Genomic DNA, 26,136 nt, shown 5'->3' on the forward strand with positions numbered 1-26,136 from the left:
GAGAAATCCTCTTTCCAGGGAAGGCAATCCTGCTCCTCCTGGCACTCAGAAATATTCCAGAAAATCAAAAAGCTGAATTTACCTTGACTTCTATCTGGTCACTCTGCTGCCTCCTGTCGCCAGCTGGGCCTCACCCCAAGTTCCCGTAGAAATAGCGATGTGCGCCGATAATGTCCTAGGGCCAAGACTTTCACATTTCAATTCGACCTCCGCCTGCCTTAGCAAGAACCTCAGCCGGCTTAAAATCAGACTCTAATTTGTATTCACTGCTCAGAGTGCAGTCTCCACTACCCCGGGGGGACCAAACACAGATTGGGCCATTGCTTTGCTGCACATCCACATCTATCCACAAGTATGATCCTGACTTCAGGCCAATGAAACCTGTAAACTGCCTCTCTGTGACAGGAGTCAGCATTCCTGACTGCAATAATCTGTTGTTCTTCCCTCCTCTTTCATTTTGTCCAGTCCTATATACAGGTTTGTTTAAGTTCCAAAGGGTTCTGCCCAAAGCATTTGTAAAGTCTGTGGGTTGTATAGCGAAGTAATACACAGACTACAAGAGTAACTTAAACAGGACTTTACTATTCGAAGGTCAGGGCGAATCTGCCCAATCAATTCTGCCACAGCACTTATATACCGGTGTGGTCACCGTCGGTATTACAGTATACAGCAGCCAGGATAAAGTAGTGCCACACCTAAAATAGTTCTCTTAAAGGTGGACGGTTACATACAATAGTTCTCTTAAAGGTAGAACAGTTACATACACTACAATCCTCCCTTTTTAGCTTACAACATACTTATTCCCCATTAACATAACATCATAACATATCCAACTTCATGTTACAACAGTTCACAGAGGTAGTCTCTGCGGAAACAGTTCACAGATTCAGTCTCTGCGGGAAACAGTTCACAGATTCAGTCTCTGATCTTCTTGACTCGGTCCGGACCACGCCTCCGTGGTGTAGTCGGGTCACCTTGCTAGAGAGACTCATCCCATAGTCCTTCCCTAGACTTAACAGCTTTACTTCCATCACTTCTGAACCAGCATTGCTGACTTTTTAAAACAAACAAAAAACAGTTGGATTGCCTTGGGAAATTTTCCTACCTTCCAACTGATTTGGCTCCGTTCGGGGGACCACGTGTGTGATCGGGTAGAGGTAATAATGGTTCAGATGGTTATCATCTTCTGCTTTGTCTTTTCCTTTTTTGCTTCTTGGAGACTCTCGGAGCTCCATTGTCAGCTGCCAGCTGTAACGCCACCATCTCCCTATGTTCCTTAGACTTTAAGTGATTCATCCTGATTTCGGCACTTTGGGAGTTCTCGGCACAAGCTGGGCAGACCAGGTCCTCGTAATATTCAGTGTCACTCAACAGATCATGGTAATATTCGGTGTCGTCCTGAGCTAGGCCAGCGAGAGGGTCTTCTATTTCCTCCTTACCCAGCTGGACGTTAGCCGACTTTTGTTCCAAATCCCGACATCTGTCCTGAAGAGACTTCATCATGCGTTCAGATTCATCCCGCTTTTTCTGGGCTTCCTGCAAGTCTTTTACTAATGACCTCATTTGTGATTTCAATACTTCAACTTCATTCGGAGATTGATTGATCGGACTATTCAATCCCTCTACTGAAGTAGCTGTTTCAGTATTCTGTTGTTCTACATTGCCGTGCGTCAGCGTACTTTTGGCATCCAAGGGCTGTTCTGCTGCAGACTTCTCAGTCTGGGTTGCCACCTCAGCTCTTCCAATGACTTTTGAGAGCTCCCTTCCCTTTGAAGATTGAGGCTCGTATTTAAGTTTTTCCCATTTTAGAGTTTTATCCCTCAGCATATGAATGAGTTGGCTGACTGTTAACTCTTCTGCCATCATCCCTTTTCCATTAACTACAGGGCTGTTTATAACCTTGCCCTGGAGGAGTTGGCTGACTGTTAACTCTTCTGCCATCATCCATTTCCCATTAGCTGCAGGGCTGTTTAGAACCTTGCACTGGGGTCCCTTTGCTGCTTCTACTTCGCCATCATCCGCAGCCTCCACCATTCGAATTTCCACAAATGAATCGTCCGGTGATGCTGCACCCGACTTCAGTAGGAGCTCGGAATTCATGGCGACCAAATTGGCCTTTTCTGCCTGCAACCTGCTAACAAGCGCCTTCAGTTGCTGAACATCTTGCTCCACCAGATTAGAGCACGCACCTTCAGAGACCGAATCAGCTTTGATTCGTTTGGCCTCCTCGCGCAGACGGTTTGTGTGCTCCTGCTCCATTTTCTCCCTCAGCTGCTTCTGTTGTCTTTCCAGATTCTCCCACTCTGTGTCCAAGAACTTTTTCATTGCTGTTGTCTCTTGCTCAAGACGGTAACTCAATTGTTCTAATTGCTGTTGTAATTTGAAATAAAGTTGAGTTTGAGCTCGGTGTTCCTCAGTAATGTATATGTCTGTAAACTGGACAGACTCAGAATTCTCTGTCAAACTATGTTGTTGTTGTTCAGTGGAATTCTGTTCTGAAACTTTGTTCTCCTCTGGAGCATAAGCCTTTATGCACGCCTTCGTTTTTCCAACCTCAGTCAGCAAGTTCATTTTAGACTTTTCTTTCATACTTGGGCTGGTCTCATCGTCATCCGTTTCAGAGTCTGAGCTGATTGTCTGCACCGAGTCCTCACTCGTTATTGCTTTTAGGTAGTGCCATTCCATGTCTATTTTCTTGATCCACTCCCATCCTAGAAGTGGTGGTCCTCCCTCAGGTAGTACATATAAGTCCATTCCTGGGTGTTCTTTGCCCCTGTCTCTCACCTTGACTCTTATCTTCCCCATGGGGTATACTTTATGCCCCATGTATGTCTGCAATACGAACTTGGTATCTCTCAAGGGTATATGTGAGAATAGCCGGTTGTAATCCCTTCGATTTATGACTGATAGGGCTGATCCAGTGTCCAACTCCATTTTCACTTGGACTCCGGCTATTTTTAGCATGACCCAGATAGTTTGTAGGTCAGCTTTCTTACTCACATTGTGAATTCTCAGACTACCCAGTTCCTGGCCGTTTGGGTCTGAATCCGAATTCTGTTCGTCTGAACTCTTCTCAGCCACCTTGTGTACTTTGTTGTACTTTCCCTGTGATGGCTTTTTTTGGTTGTTGGTCTTCTTTCCTGACCGGCATACTTTAGCTATGTGACCCAGTTTGCCACATTTTCTACATTCCTGGTTTTTAAACCAGCATTGGTTCTGGTCGTGTGTTGTCTTCCCACAACGATAACATTTCGTTGTACCCGAAGTAATTTGATCCACACTGAGTACCGCTGCCTTTAGCTGCATTTCCGCAGTTCCTTTCGCTGCGGCTTCGTGCGATGCTGCGATAAGGACAGCCCTCTCAAGTGTAAGGTCGTTCTCTTCGAGTAGTCGCTTTTGCGTTCCTTCCTTCGACAGCCCGCACACGAACTTGTCTCGCAATGCCTGTGTCAGATTTCCTCCAAACTGGCAGTATTTCGCTAGTCTACGCAGTTCGACCAAGTATTCCGCGTTGCTTTCCTCTTTCCGTTGCGTTCTCGCATAAAATTTGAATCGTTCCGCCAACATCAGCGGTGTGGGGTTCAAGTGATCCTTCAGAACAGCAACAATATTATCGAAAGTCTGATCCGCCGGTTTAGCTGGTGATAGAAGATGCTTCAATAACCCGTATGTCTTCGCGCCCATCGAGTTTAGCAAGGTTATAGCTTTATCATCATCTTCTATTTTATTGGCCTCACAATATATCTCGATACGTTCTACGTACGTGGCCCAATCTTCCACCTCGGCATCGAAGTTGTTGATGTTACCCTGCTTAGGCATCTTCACTATCTCTCACTATCTTTCTGCGAAACAACAGGATTTCTCTTTAACTTTCTAACTTTTTCTTTTTTTTTCCAAAAATGGCGGTTTCCCACGCTTGTCTTCTTCCCCGCCTACTGGCAAAATGGCGGTTTCCCGCGCTTGTCTTCTTCCCCCCCTACTGGCAAAATGGCGGTTTCCCGCTCCTGACTTCTTCCTCTGGTGGGAGGGGTAAGCTTTGCCCTCGGGCGACGACCACTGGTTTACGGGGTTTGTAGCCTGTGCGCCGGCTTCAGTTTATTCTGAAGCGCGCGCTAGAAAAGCCGATCGCGTTCCTTGTTCCCCCCCCCTTCTTCTTTTCGGCAGGGGCAACCGGCGCTGGGGACAACCAGTTGGTGTCGGACAGATCCAGCTCCTGGTCCTTCACGGCAGCTGCTGCAAGCCGCTGGCCGGAACCTCGCTCGGTCTCTCCCTCGGGCTCTGTCTCTCCCGCTCGCGCGCCTCTCCCAGACCTCCCGCAGTCCGGTCCTTTCCTCCCCGGCTGCGGCTGATTCTTCGCGGGTTATTTAGTTATTTATTTATTTATTGCCTCCGCGCCTTATGATCCCAGTCGCAGCGCCTCGCGGCCTCGGTAGGTGCCCGGCCTTTTTCGCTCCAATCACGCCTCCCAGCCCTCTCGCAGTCCGGTGCTTTCCTCCCCGGCTGCGGCTGAGTTCTCCGTGGCTTATTTATTTTTATATCTTCCCGCGCCTTACGATCCCGGTTGCAGCGCCTCGTGGTCGCAGTAGTTGTCCGGCCTTTTTCGCCGTTGCGGTCTAGCCGTCTCACAACGCTCCCCAACCCGCTTGTACCGCGGCTTCCGCGCTCCACGCTGCCCCGTCTCAGCGCCTCTGGGCCCGGCTTCTGTCCGGCTCCTTTCCCCCTCGACCGTGGTCGAGTTCACTGCCCTTATCCTCCGTTTATTTTTTTTAATTTTCCCTTTACTCACAGTCACCGTGGCCGACTTGCTTCTCGTGTTGATCGGCTCACTCACCACCGTGGCAGAAGGGACAATCCGTGCCTGTTGCTGATGGAAGACTTCGTGTTTGAAATCTTCCTCCTTTCTTGGTCTGCAGACTCGAGTTTTCTCTCAGCAAAACGACGAGGGCGGGTGCCTCTTTTCGACGCTCGTTTACTTCTTCAGAAGTATTGTTGCCGCAGGGTAAGATCGAACTCGTCGCCACTGTAAAGTCTGTGGGTTGTATAGCGAAGTAATACACAGACTACAAGAGTAACTTAAACAGGACTTTACTATTCGAAGGTCAGGGCGAATCTGCCCAATCAATTCTGCCACAGCACTTATATACCGGTGTGGTCACCGTCGGTATTACAGTATACAGCAGCCAGGATAAAGTAGTGCCACACCTAAAATAGTTCTCTTAAAGGTGGACGGTTACATACAATAGTTCTCTTAAAGGTAGAACAGTTACATACACTACAGCATTAGCTTACCTTTTTTTTGACATACTGGCTTATAGTTCCAGTATTTCCATTTTTATTGAAGAGTTCTCGTATTTGCAGTTTTATTTTCCTTCTCATTGAGACAATTTGCCCTGTAATCAGCTAGAAAGGCTGCTAGTCCATCATTACAACAAAACAACCTAACAGGATATGGCAAATGGAGCTGCTCTTATGCAGTGGGACATCTTGCTACCCTTGTGCATTGTTGGTACCACTAAGAACACAGGAAAGATGCTTCTAATTCTGATATTGCATAAATTAGGTTATTTTTGTGTATTTATTCATCAAAATTAACTCAAATACTGTAGTGTTGTGGAGGGTGGATAAGAAATTAAATGTGTGTTTGGTTTCTCTTTTCCAGTTCTGCACTCATCTCTGGTTTTCAGCTGGGTTAGAGAGGCAGGTCAATGGAAGGGCAGGGTTGGCTACTGGCTGCCAATGTGACCTTAATCTCCTGAGTGTTGGGATTTGAAGAACCTCTACAAATCTGAATCCTGTAATCTAAATTTAATCAGTCAGTAGGCAGAGCAATTATTAAAATCATAATCAACTTTTCTAGCATTGCTGATGTCTGATGTACTACGTCTATAAAATCTCTGAAATTAACTGTGCCACTCATCGAAATGCTTTGCTCAAGACAGCGTACCTTTTCTTAGTTTCATTACTAGTACTGCCAATTATCTTTCTCACAAAGTTTAAAAAGAATTAATTTTACCTTAGGACACATTCCTGGTGACAATACTGTTGTGTATGTAATATGTGTGCTACTTTGAACCTATGGCCAGGACTGCACTACTTGTAGGGCGTAGTGATACGCAGTACCACTCCTGGCCATAGGGGTATAAATAGTACTGTGGGTACTGATCTCCCCTCAGTTCCCGCCTGTGGGCATGAAGTAAAGACCTACGTATAGTCCCTACCTCCAACCAGTAAAGACCTGTTTGAGTTATACGTTTAAGTCTTTGTGTTAATTGTTCAATACAATACACATACTTAACACTGGCGACGAGTCAGGTTCTTACCCTGCGGCAGTTGAAGAGAGGTTTCAAACATCACCACCCCACTAGAAGCGACAGGCTTTAGGACTCTGAAGCCTCCATCAGCGACTGAGCACTGGAGTGCAGCAGCCATCCTGACAGCTTCCAGCGACTGACAGAAGTCTTTCTGCAGTTTCCTTGTTCAACCTAGGTGGTGGGGTAAGCCGTGCAGCGTTGGCTGCAAAGACAGGGCTGGGGAAGTTGGAGAAGATAAGGGCGATCGCAATCCCTGATAAGAGCCGCGGTGAAACGCGCGAGCGGGTAAGCCAGAGCCCGGGAGGGAGCGAGCAAGAGCCGCTTCGGTCGGGAGCCACTTCGCGATCCAGCGATCGCATCCGCTGATAAGGGCCGCACTTGGGCGATCGCGGCGAAGATAAGGGCCGCACTCGGGGGCTGAAGGGAGACGGCGTCGGGGGACGGGTGAAGACCGCCAAGCGCGGGAAAACCGCCATTTTGTGGGCGGAGGACGACGGCAAGAGCGGGAAGCCGCCATCTTTGATAACAAGTAAACAAAATAAAATCTGAGAAATTGCAAATCTACAATGCCTAAACACGGGAATATTAGCACCTTTGATAGTGACCTCGAAGACTGGGCCATATATGTTGAAAGAGTAAAAAATTATTGTAAGGCCAATAAAATTCGTGACCAAGATAAAGCTCTAACATTATTAAATTTAATGGGTGCGAAGACATACGGGCAATTGAAACACCTGTTATCACCAGATGAACCGGCGGATAAGACGTTCGATGAGATTGTTACTGTCCTGAAAGATCATCTAAACCCCACGCCGCTGATGCTAGCGGAACGATTTAAATTTTACGACAGAAGGCAGCTACAGCATGAAAGCAATGCTGAATATTTGCTGGAATTGCGTAAATTAGCGAAATATTGCCAGTTTGGAACGGGACTGACAGATGCACTACGAGACAAATTTGTGTGTGGTTTATTTAAACAGGATACACAAAAGCGACTGCTCGAGGAGAATGAGCTGACGCTTGAGAAGGCGGTCACTATGGCAGCAGCACACGAAGCCGCAGCGAGAGGCACGGCAGTAATGCAGCTACGGTCACCGGAGCTCAGTGCACACAAATTGGGTGTGAGTTCTGGCAAATGTTATCATTGTGGAAAGACAACGCATGATCAGAACCAGTGTTGGTTTAAAAACCAAGAATGTAGAACTTGTGGTAGGCTTGGACATATAGCTAGAGTATGCAGGTCAGGGAAGAAGACCAGCAACAAGAAGTCACCGCAAGGAAAATACGCAAAGGTACACAAGGTGACCGAACAGGAGTCCGATTCAGACGCTAGCAGTAATGAACTGGCTAGCTTAAGCTGTAATGAACTGGCTAGCTTAAGAGTACTCAACGCTGGTAAGGGTGCAGACCTCCAGACAATTTGGGTCACTCTTCAGATAGAAGGAGTCCAAGTAAAACTGGAATTGGACACTGGATCGGCATTGACGGTCATAAATAAGAAAGATTACAGAAAGTTATTCCAACATATTCCCCTACAGGATACGGGGATTATATTGAAAACATACACGGGGCAAAGAGTGTACCCCATCGGGAAAATAGAGGTTGCAGTGGTCCACAAGGGCGAAGACAGTCAAATAATGGACTTATATGTGATATCTGAAGGAGGTTCTCCACTACTAGGACGGGAGTGGATTAGGAAAATGAATATGGACTGGCATTTCCTACAAACAATAACGAGTGAGAACTCGGTGAAGATAGTCGGCCCAGATTCTGGAACGGATGATGGTAAGCCCAACTCAGGTGCAAAAGACAAAGTTTCAGCACAGAATTCCACTGAGCAACAACAACATAGTTTAACTGTGGATTCTGAGTCTGGCAAGTCTACTGATGTGCCCATTTCTGAGGGACACCGGGCTCGAACTCAACTCCATTTCAAACTACAACAGCAATTAGAACAAATGCTTCGCCGTTTTGAGCAAGAGTTGAATGCAACGAAAGAGTTCTTTGATATAGAGTTGGAGAATCTGGAAAGACAACAGAAGCAGCTGATGGAGAAAATGGAGCAGGAGCACACAAAACGTCTGATGTCAGAGGAGTTAACGGTCAGCCAACTCCTGCATATGCTGAAGGACAGGACTCTGAAATGGGAAAAACTTGAACACGAACTTCAATATTCAAACGAAAGGGGTTCGGAGCTCTCAAAGGTTATTGGAAGAGCTGAGGTGGCAACACAGACTGAGATGACTGCAACAGAGCAGCCCTTGGATGCCAAAAGTACGCTGACTCACGTCAACGTGGAACAACAGACCGCTGAAACAGCTGCTCCGGTAGAGGGATTGAATAGTCCGATCAATCAATCTCCAAAAGAAGTTGAAGTAGTAAAATCTCAAATGAGGTCATTAGTAAACGACTTGCTGAAAGCCCAGAAAAAGCTGGATGAAGAGGTACGCATGAAGAAGTCTCTTCAGGAAAGATGTCTGGACTTGGAACAAAAGCTGGCTAACGCCCAGCTGGGTATGGAGGAAATAGAAGACCCTCTCGCTGGCCTAGATCAGGACGACACCGAATATTACTATGTCCTGTCCTGCCCAACTTGTAACTTCGACTCCCACCATACAGAAATCATGGAGGAGCACCGAAAGTCTACGGAACATCGGGAGAAGGTGGCTCTACTACGGAAAAAGGAGGAAGAGAAGGAGGAACTGCGCATGCAGCTGGCAGCTGACAGTGGAGCCCAGAGAGTCTCCAAGAAGCAGAAAAGGCAAAGTCGAAACAGAAGATGACCCATCTGAACCATTATTACCTCTACCAGATCACACACGTGGTCCCTCCGAACGGAGCCAATTCAGTTCGGAAGTTCAAACTGTTAAATCCATGGAAGGACTATTGAATGAGTCACTCCAGCAACGTGAACCGACTACACCACAGAGATTGAATCTGTGAACTGTTTTCCGCCGAGACTGAATCTGTGATCTGTTTTGACATGAAGTTATCTATGTATCTATGTTATTCTGTTATGTAAACCTGAAGTTATATATGTATATATGTTATTACGTTATGTTAAATGGGGAGATGACTGTAAAGCTAGGAAGGGAGGAATGTTGTGTATGTAATATGTGTGCTACTTTGAACCTATGGACAGGACTGCACTACTTGTAGGGCGTAGTGATACGCAGTACCACTCCTGGCCATAGGGGTATAAATAGTACTGTGGGTACTGATCTCCCCTCAGTTCCCGCCTGTGGGCATGAAGTAAAGACCTACGTATAGTCCCTACCTCCAACCAGTAAAGACCTGTTTGAGTTATACGTTTAAGTCTTTGTGTTAATTGTTCAATACAATACACATACTTAACAAATACCATTCAAAATAAGCAGACAGACCGATGTAGAAACCATCAATGGGTCTAACACATCCGTCAATAACATATGCATCTTCTATAAAATAATTGATTGGGGATAAGTAAATATGTCAGGAAAAAATAATCCAAGTAAAGGTTCAGATTAAAAAGGCTTTAGCAGTTTTTCCTCCTGGAAACAATTTCTCTGTAAATGACACAGGAGGCAATTTTCAACTGCACTGCCTTGGGGTGTAAACTGGCAGAGCACATCGCTCGCCTGTTGTGGCACCCGCCCGAATTTTATCCCATTCATTTCAAATGGGTTGGCAATCTGCTCAATCTGGTTACCTCCCAGGTGGTGAAATTGAAAACCCTACACTTTCCAGGGAATTGTCCTTTTCTTGAGGATCAGTTTCAATAAAATATTTGGGCTAACTTGGTTCAACTCTTCAGCGCTGTCCTTTTCCGTTCCATTCTTATCTTGCCTGTGTTCCTGTCAGTATACTGCAGTGTTAACTTTCATTCATTCTGGGGGTGGATAAATCAACCAGCAGGAGGCTTGATTCAGGTGAGGTGGACACTCTTTGTGGTGCCTTATGCCACCTTGTGGTTCAGTTGAAAACTGAAAATGCACCTTATACACAATGGCCCAGAATTTGCAGTCCTGATGACGGTGAACTGACAGCGTTTGCTGCTATTTCATCTTTGAAACTGATCGCAACTTCAGGGTTTAGCGCATGCACAGCCTAATGCAGAAATCCTGAAGTTGCGGTCTGTCATTCACTGCTCCTCTACAGGCTACGCTGTACCCCCGCCCCCCCTATCACAGAGCCGGGAATCAGTGAAATCTCTCCAATCATGGAAACTAATGAAAACTTCGACTCTTCCGCAGTAATTCTGCTGTTAATTACCCACTAAAAGTTAGACCCAAAGGGATTAGATGTAACTGGGGTTTTAACAATGCATTGACTGCTAAGCAAAGGTTATGGCCCTAAAAAAACATTTTAATTTTGTGCAGTGTCAAATTTATCCATTTTAATAAAAAAATTAATTTGTAAGAATTTTTTTTTTTTTTTTTTTTTTTAATTGTTCATCTTTATTTCAGGTTTGCCTTTTCCCCCATGAGAGCCCCAATCCTTGTTTTTCTCTTTAACGTTTTTAAAAAGTTAGAATTTTAAGAGTTTACTTACTTCCCCGTTCGCAGTCTATGAGAAATCTGCGTTTTGATTGGCTGCTTAAGCAGCTTGTTGACGTCACAGCAGCTTGCGCTAGGGCATCCCCGCTATACTTCATTGATTTGATTTACATGTCATGAGATCTGTGGGTGAAGCTTCGGGGCCAGCAGTGAAAACCTTTGCTTTGCCGCTGACCACAAATTCCGGGCCATTATAACTGAGGTTCCAGCACTGAACACTGGAGGGATTTGAGCCAAGGACTACAGCAATGAGAACAAAGCATTCACTGAGGTTAAAGTGATTCTTCTTAATTCATTCATTGGCAGTCAGTAAATAAGTAATGGTTCAATGGGCCGAATGGCTTCCTTCTGTGCTGTATCATTCTATGAAAACAAAATAAATGCAGCATTTTTGGACAACAACTTTTTAATCCGTGATGTAGTGTAACAATGATGTATATTTTTCTCATCAATATGTAACATTACGTGAACAACCAGTGTGGTGAAAGGAAAATAGATGAGCAGCTTTAAATTAGACCCCAATTTTCCTTTAGACACCTGAGTTGGCCAAGTTGAGCACTAATGTATGTGCAGTAAATGGATGTTTCTCAGACTGGCAAAGATTGGCTAATGAGGTGCCCAGGTTGGGTTAGTAAGCTTCTTGGCATGTGCAGAAACCCATTACCGTGTTTAAGAATCTCCAAATTAAGCTACTGAGAAACCTACACCTGAACGTTGGGTTTCTGTTTTCCCAATATGGAGTGTACACTCTCCCCCCTGTAAGGACACATCCCACTTGCCCAAATCAGAGAGCTCAGACACAGGTTGGCAGAGGCAAGAGTTATGGATCTCCAAATGTGCATAAGGGTACTGTTAGAATGTAACTAATTAAAACTATACAGAATACCAGAGCTGCTTTAAGCAGGGATCAGGACCACCCTATCTGTTGATGCATTAACTTGGAAGGTTATCTGGAGCTGAGTGGGAAGCCTCAATGCCAGGTGGATCGTGACATCAGTGAGTGTGCAACGCTCACTGAGCGCCCGGTCTGCAAAACTGATTGTCGCCACCTACCTTAGCGCCTGGAGTAAACAGCGACAGGGAGAGCTGGCATGAAGTAGCAGGAAGCCAGCTCCAGGGATGTTATTTAAAGGGATCATCAGTAATGACTCGCAGCTGTCATGTTAGTGAAGTTTCAATAGTTTCTGGTCAGTTTCACATAGTCCAACAGTTTAATTCAGTCATTTCAAGGTTATTTTGTATGAGGAGTATTGTGGCAACTAAAAAGTAGCTACATTTATTCTTAAAAAAACTCACATATCAAACTGCTACACTTCGTTACATTAATGGGGGCTGTACTGGCAGTTGACTTTTCCCTCCAGCATCTATGGCGGAGGGAGCGAGAAAGGCTGAAACATGTGCCCAGAGGGAGGAGGGCCGTCAGGGCTCTCAACAGGAGGCCTTACCCTCCGAGGGTATTCCGAAAGCACTTCTCCTACCTCCAATTAAGCGAGGAACAGTATATTAGAAGGCTCCGCTTCACCAAGGAGGTGGTCACAGAACTCTGCCACCTCCTGCAACCAGATCTTCAGCCTCAGATCAGGGCGACCACAGCTCTCACAGTAGCAGTCCATGCTAGAAGGACAAGGGCAGCAGGCGCATGGGAGCACCACCACCTCCAAGTTCCACTCCAAGTCACACACCATCCGGACTTGGATGTATATCGCCGTTCCTTCATCGTCACTGGGTCAAAATCCTGGAACTCACTCCCTAACAGCACTGTGGGAGTACCTTCACCATACGGACTGCAGCGGTTCAAGGCGGTGGCTCACCACCATCTTCTCAAGGGCAACCAGGGATGGGCAATAAATGTTGGCCTTGCCAGTGACGGCCACATCCCATGAACAAAAAAAGTCAAGGTCACTGTCACCCTCAATTTCTTCGCCAACAGATCCTTCCAGTCTGCAACAGGAGACATTGCTAACATCTCGCAGTTTGCCATCCATTGCTGCATCCAGGAGGTCACAGAGGCTCTCTACAGTAGGAGAAGGGACTACATTTCCTTCGCCATCACCAGAGAGAAGCAGGACGAGCGTGCATGTGGCTTTGCCAGGATAGCGGGATTCCCCATGGTGCCATTGACTGCACCCACGTGACTTTGCGGGAACTGCATAACAATCCTGACATCTTCCGTAACTGCAAAGTTTACCATTCACTTAATGTGCCGTTGATGTGGGACTACAGACAGCAAATCCTCAATGTGAATGCCCGCTATCCTGGCAGCAGCCACGATGCCTTCATCCTGCACCAGACCGGTGTGCCAGCATTCTTCCAGCCACCACGTCAAGCTCGTGGCTGGCTGCTTGGAGACAAGGGCTATCCACCCTCCACCTGGCTCATGACTCCCCTCCATAACCCCAACACTCCTGCCAGCTCTCATATAATGAGAGCTATGCTGCCACCAGGAACATCAGTGAGCAGACCATCAGGGTGCTCAAGCAATGGTTCCGCTGCCTTGACCGCTCAGGAGGAGCCCTCCAGTACTCAGCTGAGCAGGTGTCCCATTTCGTGGTGGTCTGCTGCATGCGCCACAACTTGTCCATCATGAGGGCCCAGCCCTTGCCACCAGGGATTGTAGGACCACCTCAGGAGGAGGAAGAGGGAGAGGAGGAGGAGGACGAGGAGAAAGAGGAAGATGAGGAGGTCGATGAGGAACAGGAGCGAGAGAGGAAGCAGCCACTCAATTAGCCTTCTGGAAGGGTAGTCTGTGATCGCCTCATCAGACTGAGTTTCCCCAGATCCCCGTTGCTCAACACATCCCCATCATTCCTTCCTTGTCACAGGCCATATCACAGCGCAAAGCTGAAATGAAACACACCACAAAAGAATCCAAACTGAATTAATAACTTTATCAAAAATCAGTGAACACATATTTACAACAAAAATATTAACTGTTCACCACTGTGCAATCCCTTAGTGCCTCTCGTTACTGTGCCTTTGCCTACTCTAGTGCTCCTATGAAGTGCTGGCCCAGTGGCTGCAGCAGGGCTGGTGGAAGGCTGCTGAATGTCGGTGCCAGAGACTTCAGATGTCCTTGCAGGACACCCTCGACCAGCTCTGGGTGTGGAAGGCCCGGCTGTAGACTGCACCACCTCAGCATGGGCAGCAGCAGTCTGGGCTGGCTGGATGACAGGCAGCAACAAGGGCAATGGCGGAGTGGCAGCAGTGGGAGCAGGAATGCTGTCCTCCTGAGAGAGGACAGCAGCTTCCTGCTCCACTGACACATGCCACTCCCCCGGGGCAGCACCTCAGCATCCCTAGCAATCTGTTGGAGCACAGATTGCTGGCCTGTTGTGACACCGTGAAAGCCTCTGTCGACGGTGGTAGACCCAGCCACGATGGCAGCAGTCAGAGCTTGTGTGACATCAAGCTGAGACTGCATGAGAGCAGTCTGAGATTGAATGGCAACAAGCATAAACTGCATTACTAAGACATTGCATCGTTTCCGCCTGTGCTGCAGTGGAAGCTGCCAGATCGCCCATCGCACGTGGCATCAGGTCTGGGTCGTCACATTCTCTCTGGGAGTCTACCATCCTTTGCAGACTGGAAATGATGGGCTCCATGGTGTGCGCAGAGCCTTGTGCAATGTTGGAGGCAGACTCCTCTATGCTCCTTACCATTGCCAAGAGGCTCTCGGGCACCCTTGCCACTGCAGCTATCATTTCCGTGTGCATGCTGATCACCCTTCTTCTGAAGGCCTCCCCATCGAGGTCCTCGTCTAAGTCCTGTGCAGCAGAACTCGTGCATGAACTTGCCCTCTGGGGAGCTGGCCCCGAGCTACCCTTTCCCCCCGGCCCTGCTGCAGCCCACTCATCCCCGCTGCCTCACCCTGTGCAGATCCCACAACTATACTAGCCTCTAAAGAACGCATAGTGCCCGTATCTGAGCTGGTGCCTGCAGGTGAGACATGCAGTGACGCGGTGTGTTCTTCTTCCTCCTCTTCTCCCGCCTCGCTCTCTACGGTGCCCTCAGGGACAGGCTGCTCAGGTGCTTGCTCATTATCTGAAAGCATAAAGGCACAAGAGTCAGGTTAAGGTGAGGGGAGGGGACAGGAAGGGAGAAATACATGCATGCAGAATGATTAGTTGGAAAGTGCGAAAGGCTTGTGGGGTGAGGGGGAAGTGGGATGTCAGAAGGAGCAGTAGGGATGAACATAACGTTGTTGTCCCCAAGGGGTCAATGTCATCAGTAGCCATGGCGCTGAATAATCTGCAGCACTCTATTCTCCAGCACAGACAGTGGTTGGGTGTTGGCTTGTCCCCTGCCTGTGTGCTCCTGCTCCTTCCTGTAGTGAGCCACCTTGGCTTGCAAGAGAAAGGAAAGTGTGTGAGTGAGTGTAGAGCAATGTGTTTGGGTGATATGCCTGCCATAGTTGAATAGCTGTCATTGTGCGCAAGGTGTGAGATGTGGGTGTGAGTGTTGGTAGGTAGAGATTGTTGGTAGGTAGAGATTGTTGGTGGGTGAGTGCTGTGGGTGTGGTGTTTTGGGCAGTGTGTGAAGACTGTAGTTCAGATGGTGGTATGTAGCATTTGTTGAAGCATTGACTCGCCCTGACCACCCGAGTGAGGTCGTTAAATTTTTTCCTGCACTGTGTGTGGGTTCTGAGGACTACAGTGCTGCTCAAGACGTACTGCGCTTCCTCCCTCCACATGGTTCGAACGACGTGCGGCGAGGGCCTCCTGCCACTTGCCAGGTAGTGCACCGCCTCCTGCCACTTGCCAGGTAGAGCACCGCCCTCCGTCTCTCCACAGCAAACTCCAATGCCTCCAATGCTTGATCGCAGAATCTGTGGGCTCTCTCCCCGGGGCGTGGGTCTGCCAGGAGTACAGCTGCTTCAGTCCTCCAGCTCCTACTCCTTGACCTGCTGCTGCTTGCTGAGGCAGCTGCAATGCAGAGAATGAGGTTCTGCAGCATCAATGAACCTCCCCTTTAAGTACTGAAAAAAACCTGTGGCAATCATGACTTGTGATTAGACTGCACCCGATATTGGTCCACCCTTTGAGTGTAACTCCAATGAGCTTGGGCATAAAGACCTGAATTAGGACTTCCAATCATTTCTTTGAGCAGTGAGGACAAATTTTGTGTGCAGTCTGAAGCATTAGCGCTTGGTGCTAATTCTCCAACTTTTCTAATGATGCTGCCCATTCCTGGGCTATAATGAATTTCTAGCCCAAAGTTCCTTAAAATGGATGAACAGTTATAAAAAGCCATTAAGATAACAAATGGGATTTTGGGGTTTACATCAAAAGAGATTGAATACAAGAACAAAGAGGTCAGATGGCTCTGTCAAAAAGAACAGCTGGACCACACCTGAAATACTAGAGTTTTGGGCTCTTCATTTCTGGAGGATTATAACAGCACAGGAAAAAAGTCTAATACAGATTTACTAGGATGTGTCTGAGTTCTGAGGAAAGTGTAAAGTAACAAGGGCTCTACTCTCAAACTGAGATTGAGGGCAGATTTGATTGAGGTATTCAAAACGATAAAAGGATCAGGAAAGGTAAACATACTTGAATTGGAAATTAAATCAATGACAAGAAATCATGATCTCAAGATGAGGATAAGGGGAGATTAGAAATGTTTTTATGCAATAGCCATCCTCTTACAAGTAGAAAGCTTTGATGAATTAAAAACAATATTGTTTAATTACTTAAAGAATATAAGAGTATGGGGAGAAAGTAGGAAAATGACACTGTGCAAAATCAGCCCGCAAGAGGGACCTTAAGTCAATGCAGGCAAGACGAGCCAAATGGTTTCTTCTTATGTTAACATTTCTATAAGGGGAATTTTAACTCCTGGGTGGATGGCCAGTGGAATGTGTGGGCTGCCACCTGGGAGGCACTGCAAGAAGCCCGGTCCATTTTAATGGCCGGGCCCTATTAACATAAGGCGAGATTAAGCCGTTAATATAGCTTTGGGGTCCCCGATTTACATGTATCCAGGAGGCTCCTGCTGAGTCAGGTAGGCACCTCAACCACCAAGCAGCATTAAAATGGTCACGCGGCAGTAAAAGAGCAGTACATTTTAACTTCCTTCTGTTTCTAATGCGACTGGCTGCTATCCACTCATGAAGTTCAGGCACTGTAATTTGCAACAGCAATATTTGGTTTTGCGGGAGATGAATATGTGGCACAGCTCTTCTGTTGTGGAGATTTGAGTTCATCATTGGGAGACGTAATCTGAACAATTAATGAGCAACTGGACTCCTCTTTTTACAAGTCCTATTTCTGATAAAAATCGGCAGCATTGGAATCAGTCAACGGGCATCTATGCAGCTGGGCCATAAAGGAGCAAATAAAAATCAAGAGTATGGACACTGTATGAGTAAATGGAGCATTTTGTTAAGGTTGTGTGCAGCATCAACTGCAGTGCAAGCATCACAGGCCAGTGATAACACAGCTGCTGTTCAGATAGTTCCAGTCCCCATCTTGTTTTGTAAGTTGTCAGGAAAATGGCATCATCAATGTGGTTTGCAAACTGTATCACGCAAAACAAGATCCCAACCATCAACCGGTTGACAATCTCTGTGTGAACTTTCATTTTTTTTGTAGTTTACAGAACCCAAAATTATTGTGATCATATTTAGGTGTTTAAGGGCTTGTACCTCCTCTGCTGAGAGGACAGGTGGACAGCCTGCACCACGCTCTGTCTATGCCCCTTTGGCTGGCCAACAAGTAGCATGAGGTGTCGTTCAGGTAGGAAATCCCTGTCCAATTTCCCTTTGCTGTACAGAAAGACATGGCCAACACCTCAAGCCTCCCCTCAGATCAGGAACTGAGTGGAGTGGGGATTGAATCGACAACTTGCCATTCTGGGGCATTGTGCTGCTGTGATTTTCCTGCCGTTACTAAGATTCGTCAAGACCGGTTCATACACTGGTCAACAGACTCAAACTCAGCAATGGCAAATCATGTTCTGTGATTGCTATTTCTATCATTGTGGGAAGGAAGCTGCACTAGAGAGATTTTCAGATAAATAGGCATAACTTCCTTGATGGGAAACATATGACAAGCAGGAACATCACCTGCAGAACTGGGAAGTAACAGCAGCAAAAACATTGATTAAAGCAGTGTTTTCAGAAGGGCTAACTAGTTTAAGTCACTTAAAGACACAGCAGCTCTTTCACTTGCTGGGAAAATCAGAGTAATTTTAGACAATACAACATCTCCCATGGCGTGTGTAATGAAGGACACTTATGTACAGATGTTGGGAAAATGTTATGAATGTGCATTTGTGGAAGACAGGAAAATATTGCAATTATGCCCACATGTGCCACTCAAGGCAACAAAAAAAAACAAGCAGTGAGAGACACTGAGCCCTCCGATCACATATAGCAATGGCACAAAGACATCTGAGCCCAAGGTCTTGCTGAAGCTTTGAAGCTTCTACAATGGAGCAGAAAGGCAAGCTTCATAGGAAAGGACTACATGGGGTGGGAGGGATGGCGGTGGGGGAGGGGGGGGGTGGAAGTTGCTGGAATTATTAAAAGATGGAATGGTTAAGTGGTTGGGCAAGTGCTGTGATTTTTTTTCTGAAACCCATGGATTTCAATGCATTTTTTACGTTCCAAATGTTATTCTTTGTGGTATATTGTGATAGGGGAAGCAAGTGGCAAACCAATCTAGCAGCTCAAGTGATTTCTTTTTTTGTGAGTGGCAATTTTTCGGAAGTTGGTGAAATAATAAACGTTTAAGTATTTTTGATCAGTTGCTTCTAGTGAGGAAATCTGAACCAATTAACATGCTTTGCACTTGATTGACATGTCAGATGCAAAACTTTTAACTACATTGATAGATAGTTGTGCATAATTGCTAATTAAAAACAAAGACAATGAAATATAAGTACACGAAATACATGCACAATAAAAATAACCGACACGTTCTGAAAAGCACCGAGTGCTGCCTCGTTATTTATTTTGAAACAATTGAAGTAATCCTAAATGTCACTGCACTTGGCAGGAATCGGCACTTCATTGACATGACAATAGCTAGATGTTGCTGATCAAAACAAAACAGACAGAGTAAAAAGTCTAACCTGACATTTGTCAGACCTTACCTCAGTAGCCTCAGTTCAGCCAATAGGGTAGGATTCTGCTGCGCTTTCTCTGGGGTTGGTTGTGAGGCCTGCTCGTGTTCTAATCTAAGACGTTGGATTTCTTGAAGAATCTCCCTGGAAACAAGACCAGCAACATGGAAGAGTTACTCTGAAAGACAATTCCACGGGTAATCATGTCAGTAACACATCAATGCCTTGTAATCTCTCCAAAAATCTACAAAGATGATTACTAGCCAATATGGAGATGTATTCATAACTATCCTTAAATTAAAATTAATTCTAAATGTGGAGTTCCTCACAACTGTCCCACGATCAAACTTCCCCTAATTCTAAACAGTGACTAAACAAACTTATCTCTTAAAAAGTGGTGTTCCTTGCATCATCTATTTGGAATGTATTCCAGTTATGGTAGTAGATAGCAATATTAGTAAAACAGTGTACATACTCAACACCAACAAATTGCATTTATATAGATCGTACATAGAAAAACATCCCAAGGTGCTTCAGAGACTTAGATGACGCAGAGCCAAAGGAGGAGATATTAAAAAGGGTCAAAGAGGTGGATTTTCAGCAGAATCTTATAAAGAGAGGCAGGTGGAATAGTGGAGTGGTTCAGGGATGGAGTTCCCAGAGCATCAGGCCTAAGTGGCTGAAAACATGGCCACCAATGGTGGGGCAAAGGGAGGGAAGGATGCACAAGAGGCCAGAGTTGGAGGAACAAAGAGTTCTGGGGAGAGGGAGGCTGTAAGGCTGGAGAAGGTTACAGAGATAGGGAGGAGTGAGGCCATGAAATGAGAAGAATAATTTTAAACTGGAGGTGTTGTGGAGCAGGGAGCCAATGTAGGTCAGCAAGGACAGGGGTGATGGGTGGGCAGGATCTGGTGCAGAGTGGGACATGGGCAGCAGTGTTTTGGATGAGCTGAAGTTTACAGAGCATATAGGATGGAAGGCAGGCTGGCCATGAGAGTATTGGCACAGTCAAGTCTGGAGGTGGCAAAGGCATGGATGAGAGGTTCAGATGCAGCGAGTTGAAACTGGGATGAAGGAAGTAGGGTTTTTTTGTGATGGAAAGAATATGGGGTCAGGAGTTAATGCTTGGGTTGAATAGGAAGCTAAGGTTGCAAATAGTCTGATTCAATCTGGAACTGTAGCCAGGGAGGGGGGAATGGAATTAGTGGCAAGGGCACGGCGTTTGTGGTGGGCGGCGAAGATGATGGCTTTGGTCTTCCCAACTGGATGAAATAGTGGTTCATCCATGACTGCACGACGGACAAGTAATTTGACAGTACAGAGGCAGTGGAGGGGTCGAGGGAGGGGTTGGAGAGGTAGAGTTGAATGTCATCAGTGTACATGTGGAAACTGACCCCATATCTTCTGCACATTGCCGACCTCTGCTCTTCACTGAGTTCCTGAGAATCAGAGCCCAAATCCAGGGGTAAAGAGCAGAGGTCAATGTTGTGAGCACTCAAACAGTGCATTGCAGGTATCTATCTCCACTGCAAAAGAAATATGTCCCAGTGACAGACACCTGTTACGCAATATTCTCAGAGGTAACTTTCTTTGACTTCTTCACATGAGGAAAACTTACATAGGGGGCAACTATTTACACTGCATTTTAGCATGGTTAGTACACATTACTGGTCACACTTATATATTCTCTGCCAAAAGACGGAGGGCTTTGAGGATTAATCTGTTGAGTTAACATTACAGAACTATATTGTTCCCTGTAATTCTTTGTAATGCTCCCTTGATTGAATTAATTTATTTCTATTCCTAACTGAACCGTCTAAGAGCATGTGAAGGGAACTGAAAGCATCTCTGTGGAGTCGTTGGCAGCTGCCAAGTAGTGTGATCATCAGATCAGTGAGTTAAATGTTTCCCTTAAGTACATTACTGGTCTTGCACCTTTCTTGTGAAATACAAGATTACATTTATGGTTCCTGGCAACTTAGTTTTCAAACTCAAGTGCACACTCACTAAACCTATGGCTCCAGTGCTTTCTTGCTTTTAGGGCTTCTGGTGGCTGAATATGTCTTCGGAAAATCCAAGAAAGAATTGCAATCCAACTGTGAGCAGTTCTTTATTGGAGGCAGCATGAGTACATTTAAAGAAAAACACATGGAGATCCTTTGAAGAAGCATTCAGTAGCGGAATAATGGGCAGCCATGAGTTGTACTAAAGCACGGCATCACACCTCTGATTCCACAATCACTGAAGGACAATAGTGAGTGGAAGCCTGGCCTGACTCCATAGGAAGGGAGGGAAAATCAGAGGTCATTAACTTGAGCTGCTCCATTGCATCTCCTTTTTGCCATTTACAGCTGCCATCTGATTCTGGCTAACAAGGTAGAACAAATAAATACAATCATCCTCCGCCATCTCCAGCGTGATCCCACCACCAAACACATCTTCCCCCCATTGTCCCTTTCAGCTTTCTTTGACTTCTTCACATGAGGAAATCTTACATAGGGGGCAACTATTTACACTGCATTTTAGCATGGTTGTACACATTACTAGTCACACTTATATATTCTCTGCCAAAAGAAGGGACTGCTCCCTCCGCGACACCCTGGTCCACTCCTCTATCACCCCCAACACCCCTTCCCCTTCGCCCGGCACCTTCCCGTGCAAGCGCAGGAGATGCAACACATGCCCTTTTACCTCCACCCTTCCCACTGTCCAGGGCCCCAAACACTCCTTCCAGGTGAAACAGCGATTTACTTCTATTTCTTGCGATTTAGTATACTGTACTTGCTGCTCACGATGCGGTCTCCTCTACATTGGGGAGACCAAACGCAGATTGGGTGACCACTTTGCAGAACACCTCCGTTCTGTCCGTAAGGGTGTCCCTGAGCTTCCGGTCACCTGTCACTTTAATTCTCCGCTCCACTCCCACTCTGACCTCACTGTCCTCGGCCTCTTACACTGTTCCAATGAAGCTCAACGTAAGCTCGAAGAACAGCACCTCATCTTTCGATTAGGCACTTTACAGCCTTCTGGACTCAACATAAGAGTTTCAGACCATAACCTCTGCCCCTATCATTATTTTTTTTCTCCATTTATTTTATTTATTATATATTTTTTTCTCTCCCCCACATGGCAGCCGTCTTTCATTCTGCCAGTGCCATTTACACTTCATCTAGAGCCATCTTTTGTTTCTTAACTTGTCCCATTACCATCTCCTTTTGCCTTGCACCATCTCTTAATCTCTCTTAATCTCTCCTGCCTTCCATCCTATCACAGACCTTCCCTTTTGTTCTTTCCTCCCCTCCCCCCCTTTCCCTGCCCCTGCACTTGCTTAAAAACCTGTTCCATCTCCAGCTTTTTCCAGTTCAGACGAAGGGTCATCGACCTGAAACGTTAACTCTGTTTCTCTCTCCACAGATGCTGCCTGACCTGCTGAGTATTTCCAGCATTTTCTGTTTTTAGAACAAATAAATAACCTGGAGGTAAGAAAATACTTGGGAAATAGTGACTATAACTTAATTAGGTTCACATTGAAAACAGATAATGAAAAACAGGAGGCAAAGATATTGGCCTAAAAGTTTGGCAATGCGTTGCCCATTTTTCAGGGGCTAAACACCCCCCCTAAGCCTCCAATATGGCGGGCAGGAAATGCACGCTCATTATGAGCCAGAAGTGAGCCACCCGCCATTTTGATTAAGGCCAACAAAAAAAATCGGTGTGCAGTGCCCACACCTGAAACAGACATGATACCTTTGCATATGCAAATTAGGCGCCTAACACCTTTTTGAGGCCCCCACTGCAGTATTGGTTTGCACCGGCTGCAATCAGGAAACCAGGTCAATGTGCGGTCTAACAGGCAATCCTTAAAGGGGCAGCTGCAGGCAGCAACCGACAAGATAAGATTTTTAAAAGTGCTCCTTCTGACCCTACACCACCACTACCTTCTCTCCCAGTCATTGTCTTGTTTTACACACTTTGTATAAAACTAATAAATTGCAGGACAATGGAGTATTACAGTTTAACTCTTTTATTAAGCATTAGGCCTGTGATCTTACTCATACAGCACCTTGAGGAAAAGCCTGGCATTAGGACCCCTAGCCTGGGTCTTCCAAACACTAGTAGTCCTTACAGATGCCTGCAGGCCAATGACAACTCAGCATGTGATCACATGTGAATATAATAGGTATTCCTTACAGATGCCTGCGGACCAATGATAATTCAATATGCAAATGTTACATCCCCTTTCTTTTAAAAGAAAAATGTTATGCATTACTTTTAAACCTTGCTTCTACATAATGTTCTCGGTAGCATAAACATATAAGTAAACTCAGCATTTAACTAGCACTGAAAACATCTCAATGTTTCAATAACGATGTACAGTTTTTTTTAGGGCAGCGATCCGCCTACACCCTTTGACAGTTCACAAGTCAAGGATAACTCTATGCTTGACCTCTCGTCCCGACCTTGTGTGGTATGAAATTGAGCATGCTCCTGAATCGGTCAACAATTCAAGTTCAGGTAAGTATGATGTGTTTTGTGTATTGCTCTGTTCATCACACTCTGTTGAACTGATCCTCTCGTCGGAATGACGGTGTTGTTCCTTGGTGTTCAGGAGGTGCCTGCGATTGCGGCGGTACACCTGTCCTTCTGGGGTGCGGATGTGATACGATCACTCAGTGTCAGCTGGCTGGATGACGACTGCTGGCTTCCAGTAGTCATGCTCCTGGATTCTGACGGATTCCCCATTGTGCAGCGGCGGCAGTAGTCTAGCTGACCTGTCATAGTATCTTTTTTGGTGTTGCTGTCTCTGTACACGTTTTGCATGCACTTGCTTGCAGCTGACGACCTCTGGCTGCAGCTGCTGGCTGGTGCTTGGAAGGATTGAGCGAAGTCTGCGGCTCATCAACAGCTGCGCTGGTGACTTGAAGTTGTCAACCGGAGTATTGCGGTACTCAAGGAGACTGATGTAGGGGTCTCTTTTGTCCGCTTTGGCTTTGTCCATGAGTGTTTTTGCAATCTGGACAGTTTTTTCAGCAAGGCCATTACTTTGAGGGTAATGTGGGCTTGATGTGACATGTGTGAAATCCCATGCCTTGGCAAACGACTTGAACTCTTTTGATTTGTATTGGGGGCCATTGTCTGAGACTAAAGTCTCTACCATGCCATGCCTGGCAAAGGCTGCCTTTAGCTTGTGGATCACAGCTGCAGATGTGGTGCTGTGAAGCTTGTCCAGTTCAAAAAATCTGCTGTAGTAATCAACGGTCACGATGTAGTCCTCGTTGTTCCATGTGAACTGATCCGTTGTCGTGACCTGCCAGGGCCTGTCTGGGATACGGTGAGGTATCATGGGCTCTTTGACATTTGATGGGCGGCGTTCTAGACAAATGGAACATTTTCCGACAATGTCCTCAATGTGTTTGCACATTCAGGGCCAAAACATAATGTCACGTGCTCTTTGTTTGCATTTTTCCATGCCCATATGCCCAGCATGAATTTTTGTCAACATCTCTTCTCTGAGACTGGTAGGAATGATGATTTTCTCCCCTTTGAAGACGATTCTGTTGATTTGTGACAGTTCGTCTCTGTGGTTCCAGAATTCAGATATGCTCTGAGGGCATTTCCTCCTTTCCTCAGGCCATCCTTCATGTATGACTTTGCTCAGCAGTGTGAGTTGTGCATCTTTCTCTGTTCCTGCTCGGATCTCCTTCAGTTTTGAGTCACTCACAGGTAAGCTGTTGTACACCATGTGCACCTGCACATCCATGCCTTCACTGAGGCTGCTGTCCTCGTAGCTAAGAGACTTTCTGGAGAGCGTGTCTGCGACAGGAATGTCTTTGCCTGGACGGTGAATGATTGTGAAGTCGTACTTCTGTAGCTGAAGGATCATTCTCTGTAGCCTTGGTGGGGCTGCGGCTAGTGGCTTCCTCATGATTGACTCGAGGGGCTTGTGGTCGGATTCCACAATGACTTGTCGGCCATAGACGTACTGGTGGAAACGCTTACATCCAAACAGCATATAGCTCTTTCTCGACTTGAGCAGAGTTGATTTCACTGTCTGAGAGAGATCTGGAAGCGTAGCCGATGGGCTTTCCTTCTTGCAGTAATACTGCGCCTAGTCCGTTGATGCGTCCACTTGTAGTCTGAGCTCTTTGTTGAGGTCGAAGTAGGCAAGAACTGGTCCTGGTTCTCTGGTGATTAAGTCTTTCATTTTCTGAAATGTTGTGTCATGTTGTTTGTCCCACAGGAGCTCATTGGATTGTTTGAGCAACTGACGCATGGGTGCGTTGATTTTGGAGAGGCTCGGGGCAAACTTGGCTAAGTAGTTAACCATGCCTAGTACTGTCTCTAGCTCTGCGCGGTTCTTCGGCGGCTCCATCTTCTTGATGGCGGAGATTTTCTCTGGATCCGGCTTAATGCCATCAGTTGAGAGGCGATGCCCAAAATAACTGATCTCGGTGGATCCGATTATGCTTTTCTCGGGGTTGAGCCGGATACCTTTCTCTCGTGATCTTTGTAGCATCGCACGGAGGTTCCTGTCATGTTCCTCTCTATTCCTGCCATAGATGAGGATGTCGTCTACGATTGCGACTACTCCATCGAGGCCTTCATAGGTTTCGTCGATCTTCCGCTGGAATTCATCCTGAGCTGAGATAAGACCAAATGGTAAACGCAGAAATCAGTAGCGTCCAAATGGTGTGTTGAACGTTGTTAGCTTAGATGACTCTTCCGTGAGCTTGATATTCCAGTATCCTGATCGTGCGTCCATTACACTGAAGTAACGTGCTTCCACTAGCTTGGGTGTGATGTCGTCTAGCGTTGGTCGAGGGTAGTGAGGGCGTTTGATAGCCTTGTTCAAATCTCTGGGGTCGAGACAGACTCTGAGCTTGCCTGTACGTGGTTTCTCAACCACTACTAACGCGTTGACCCACTCTGTCGGTTCTGTTTCCTGGACGATGATTTCTGTATTCTCCATGCTCTGCAGCTCCTCCTTCAGGCGACTACGTAGAGCAAGGGGTATCCTTCTCGGTGGGCAAACCACAGGGGTTGCTGCTGGGTTAAGGTGAATAGTGCATTCACCTGGGAATAGTCCGATTCCTTTGAAAACGTCAGCAAACTCCTCCATGGGACTGTCTGCTTCTCAACTGGTGCTGTCAATGATAGCACTAGCTTGACGAGGTCCATGTCTAAACATGCCTTAGACTTAGCACTGGAGGTGCTCGAGTCCAACA

The 26,136-nt window shown here is 46.4% G+C and overlaps 1 protein-coding gene across 15 annotated transcripts in view; it reads right to left on the bottom strand.

Annotated features, from left to right (window-relative positions):
- dtnba (dystrobrevin, beta a) overlaps positions 1–26,136 on the bottom strand; it is a 694,100-nt gene that overhangs the window by 107,300 nt on the left and 560,664 nt on the right. For all 15 annotated transcript variants that reach the window (XR_015079517.1, XM_085996923.1, XM_085996913.1 and 12 more), the window contains exon 14: positions 18,941–19,054. Coding sequence is in view for 14 of the 15 variants with exons in the window: in XM_085996923.1 (XP_085853049.1) it covers positions 18,941–19,054 (114 nt within the window). In the remaining variant the exon portion in view is untranslated. The remainder of the gene's footprint in view (positions 1–18,940; positions 19,055–26,136) is intronic.

Source organism: Somniosus microcephalus, chromosome 9 (genome assembly GCF_052327205.1).
Source record: "Somniosus microcephalus isolate GS21.2 chromosome 9, FLI_Smic_1.0, whole genome shotgun sequence".
Classification (NCBI taxonomy): domain Eukaryota; kingdom Metazoa; phylum Chordata; class Chondrichthyes; order Squaliformes; family Somniosidae; genus Somniosus; species Somniosus microcephalus.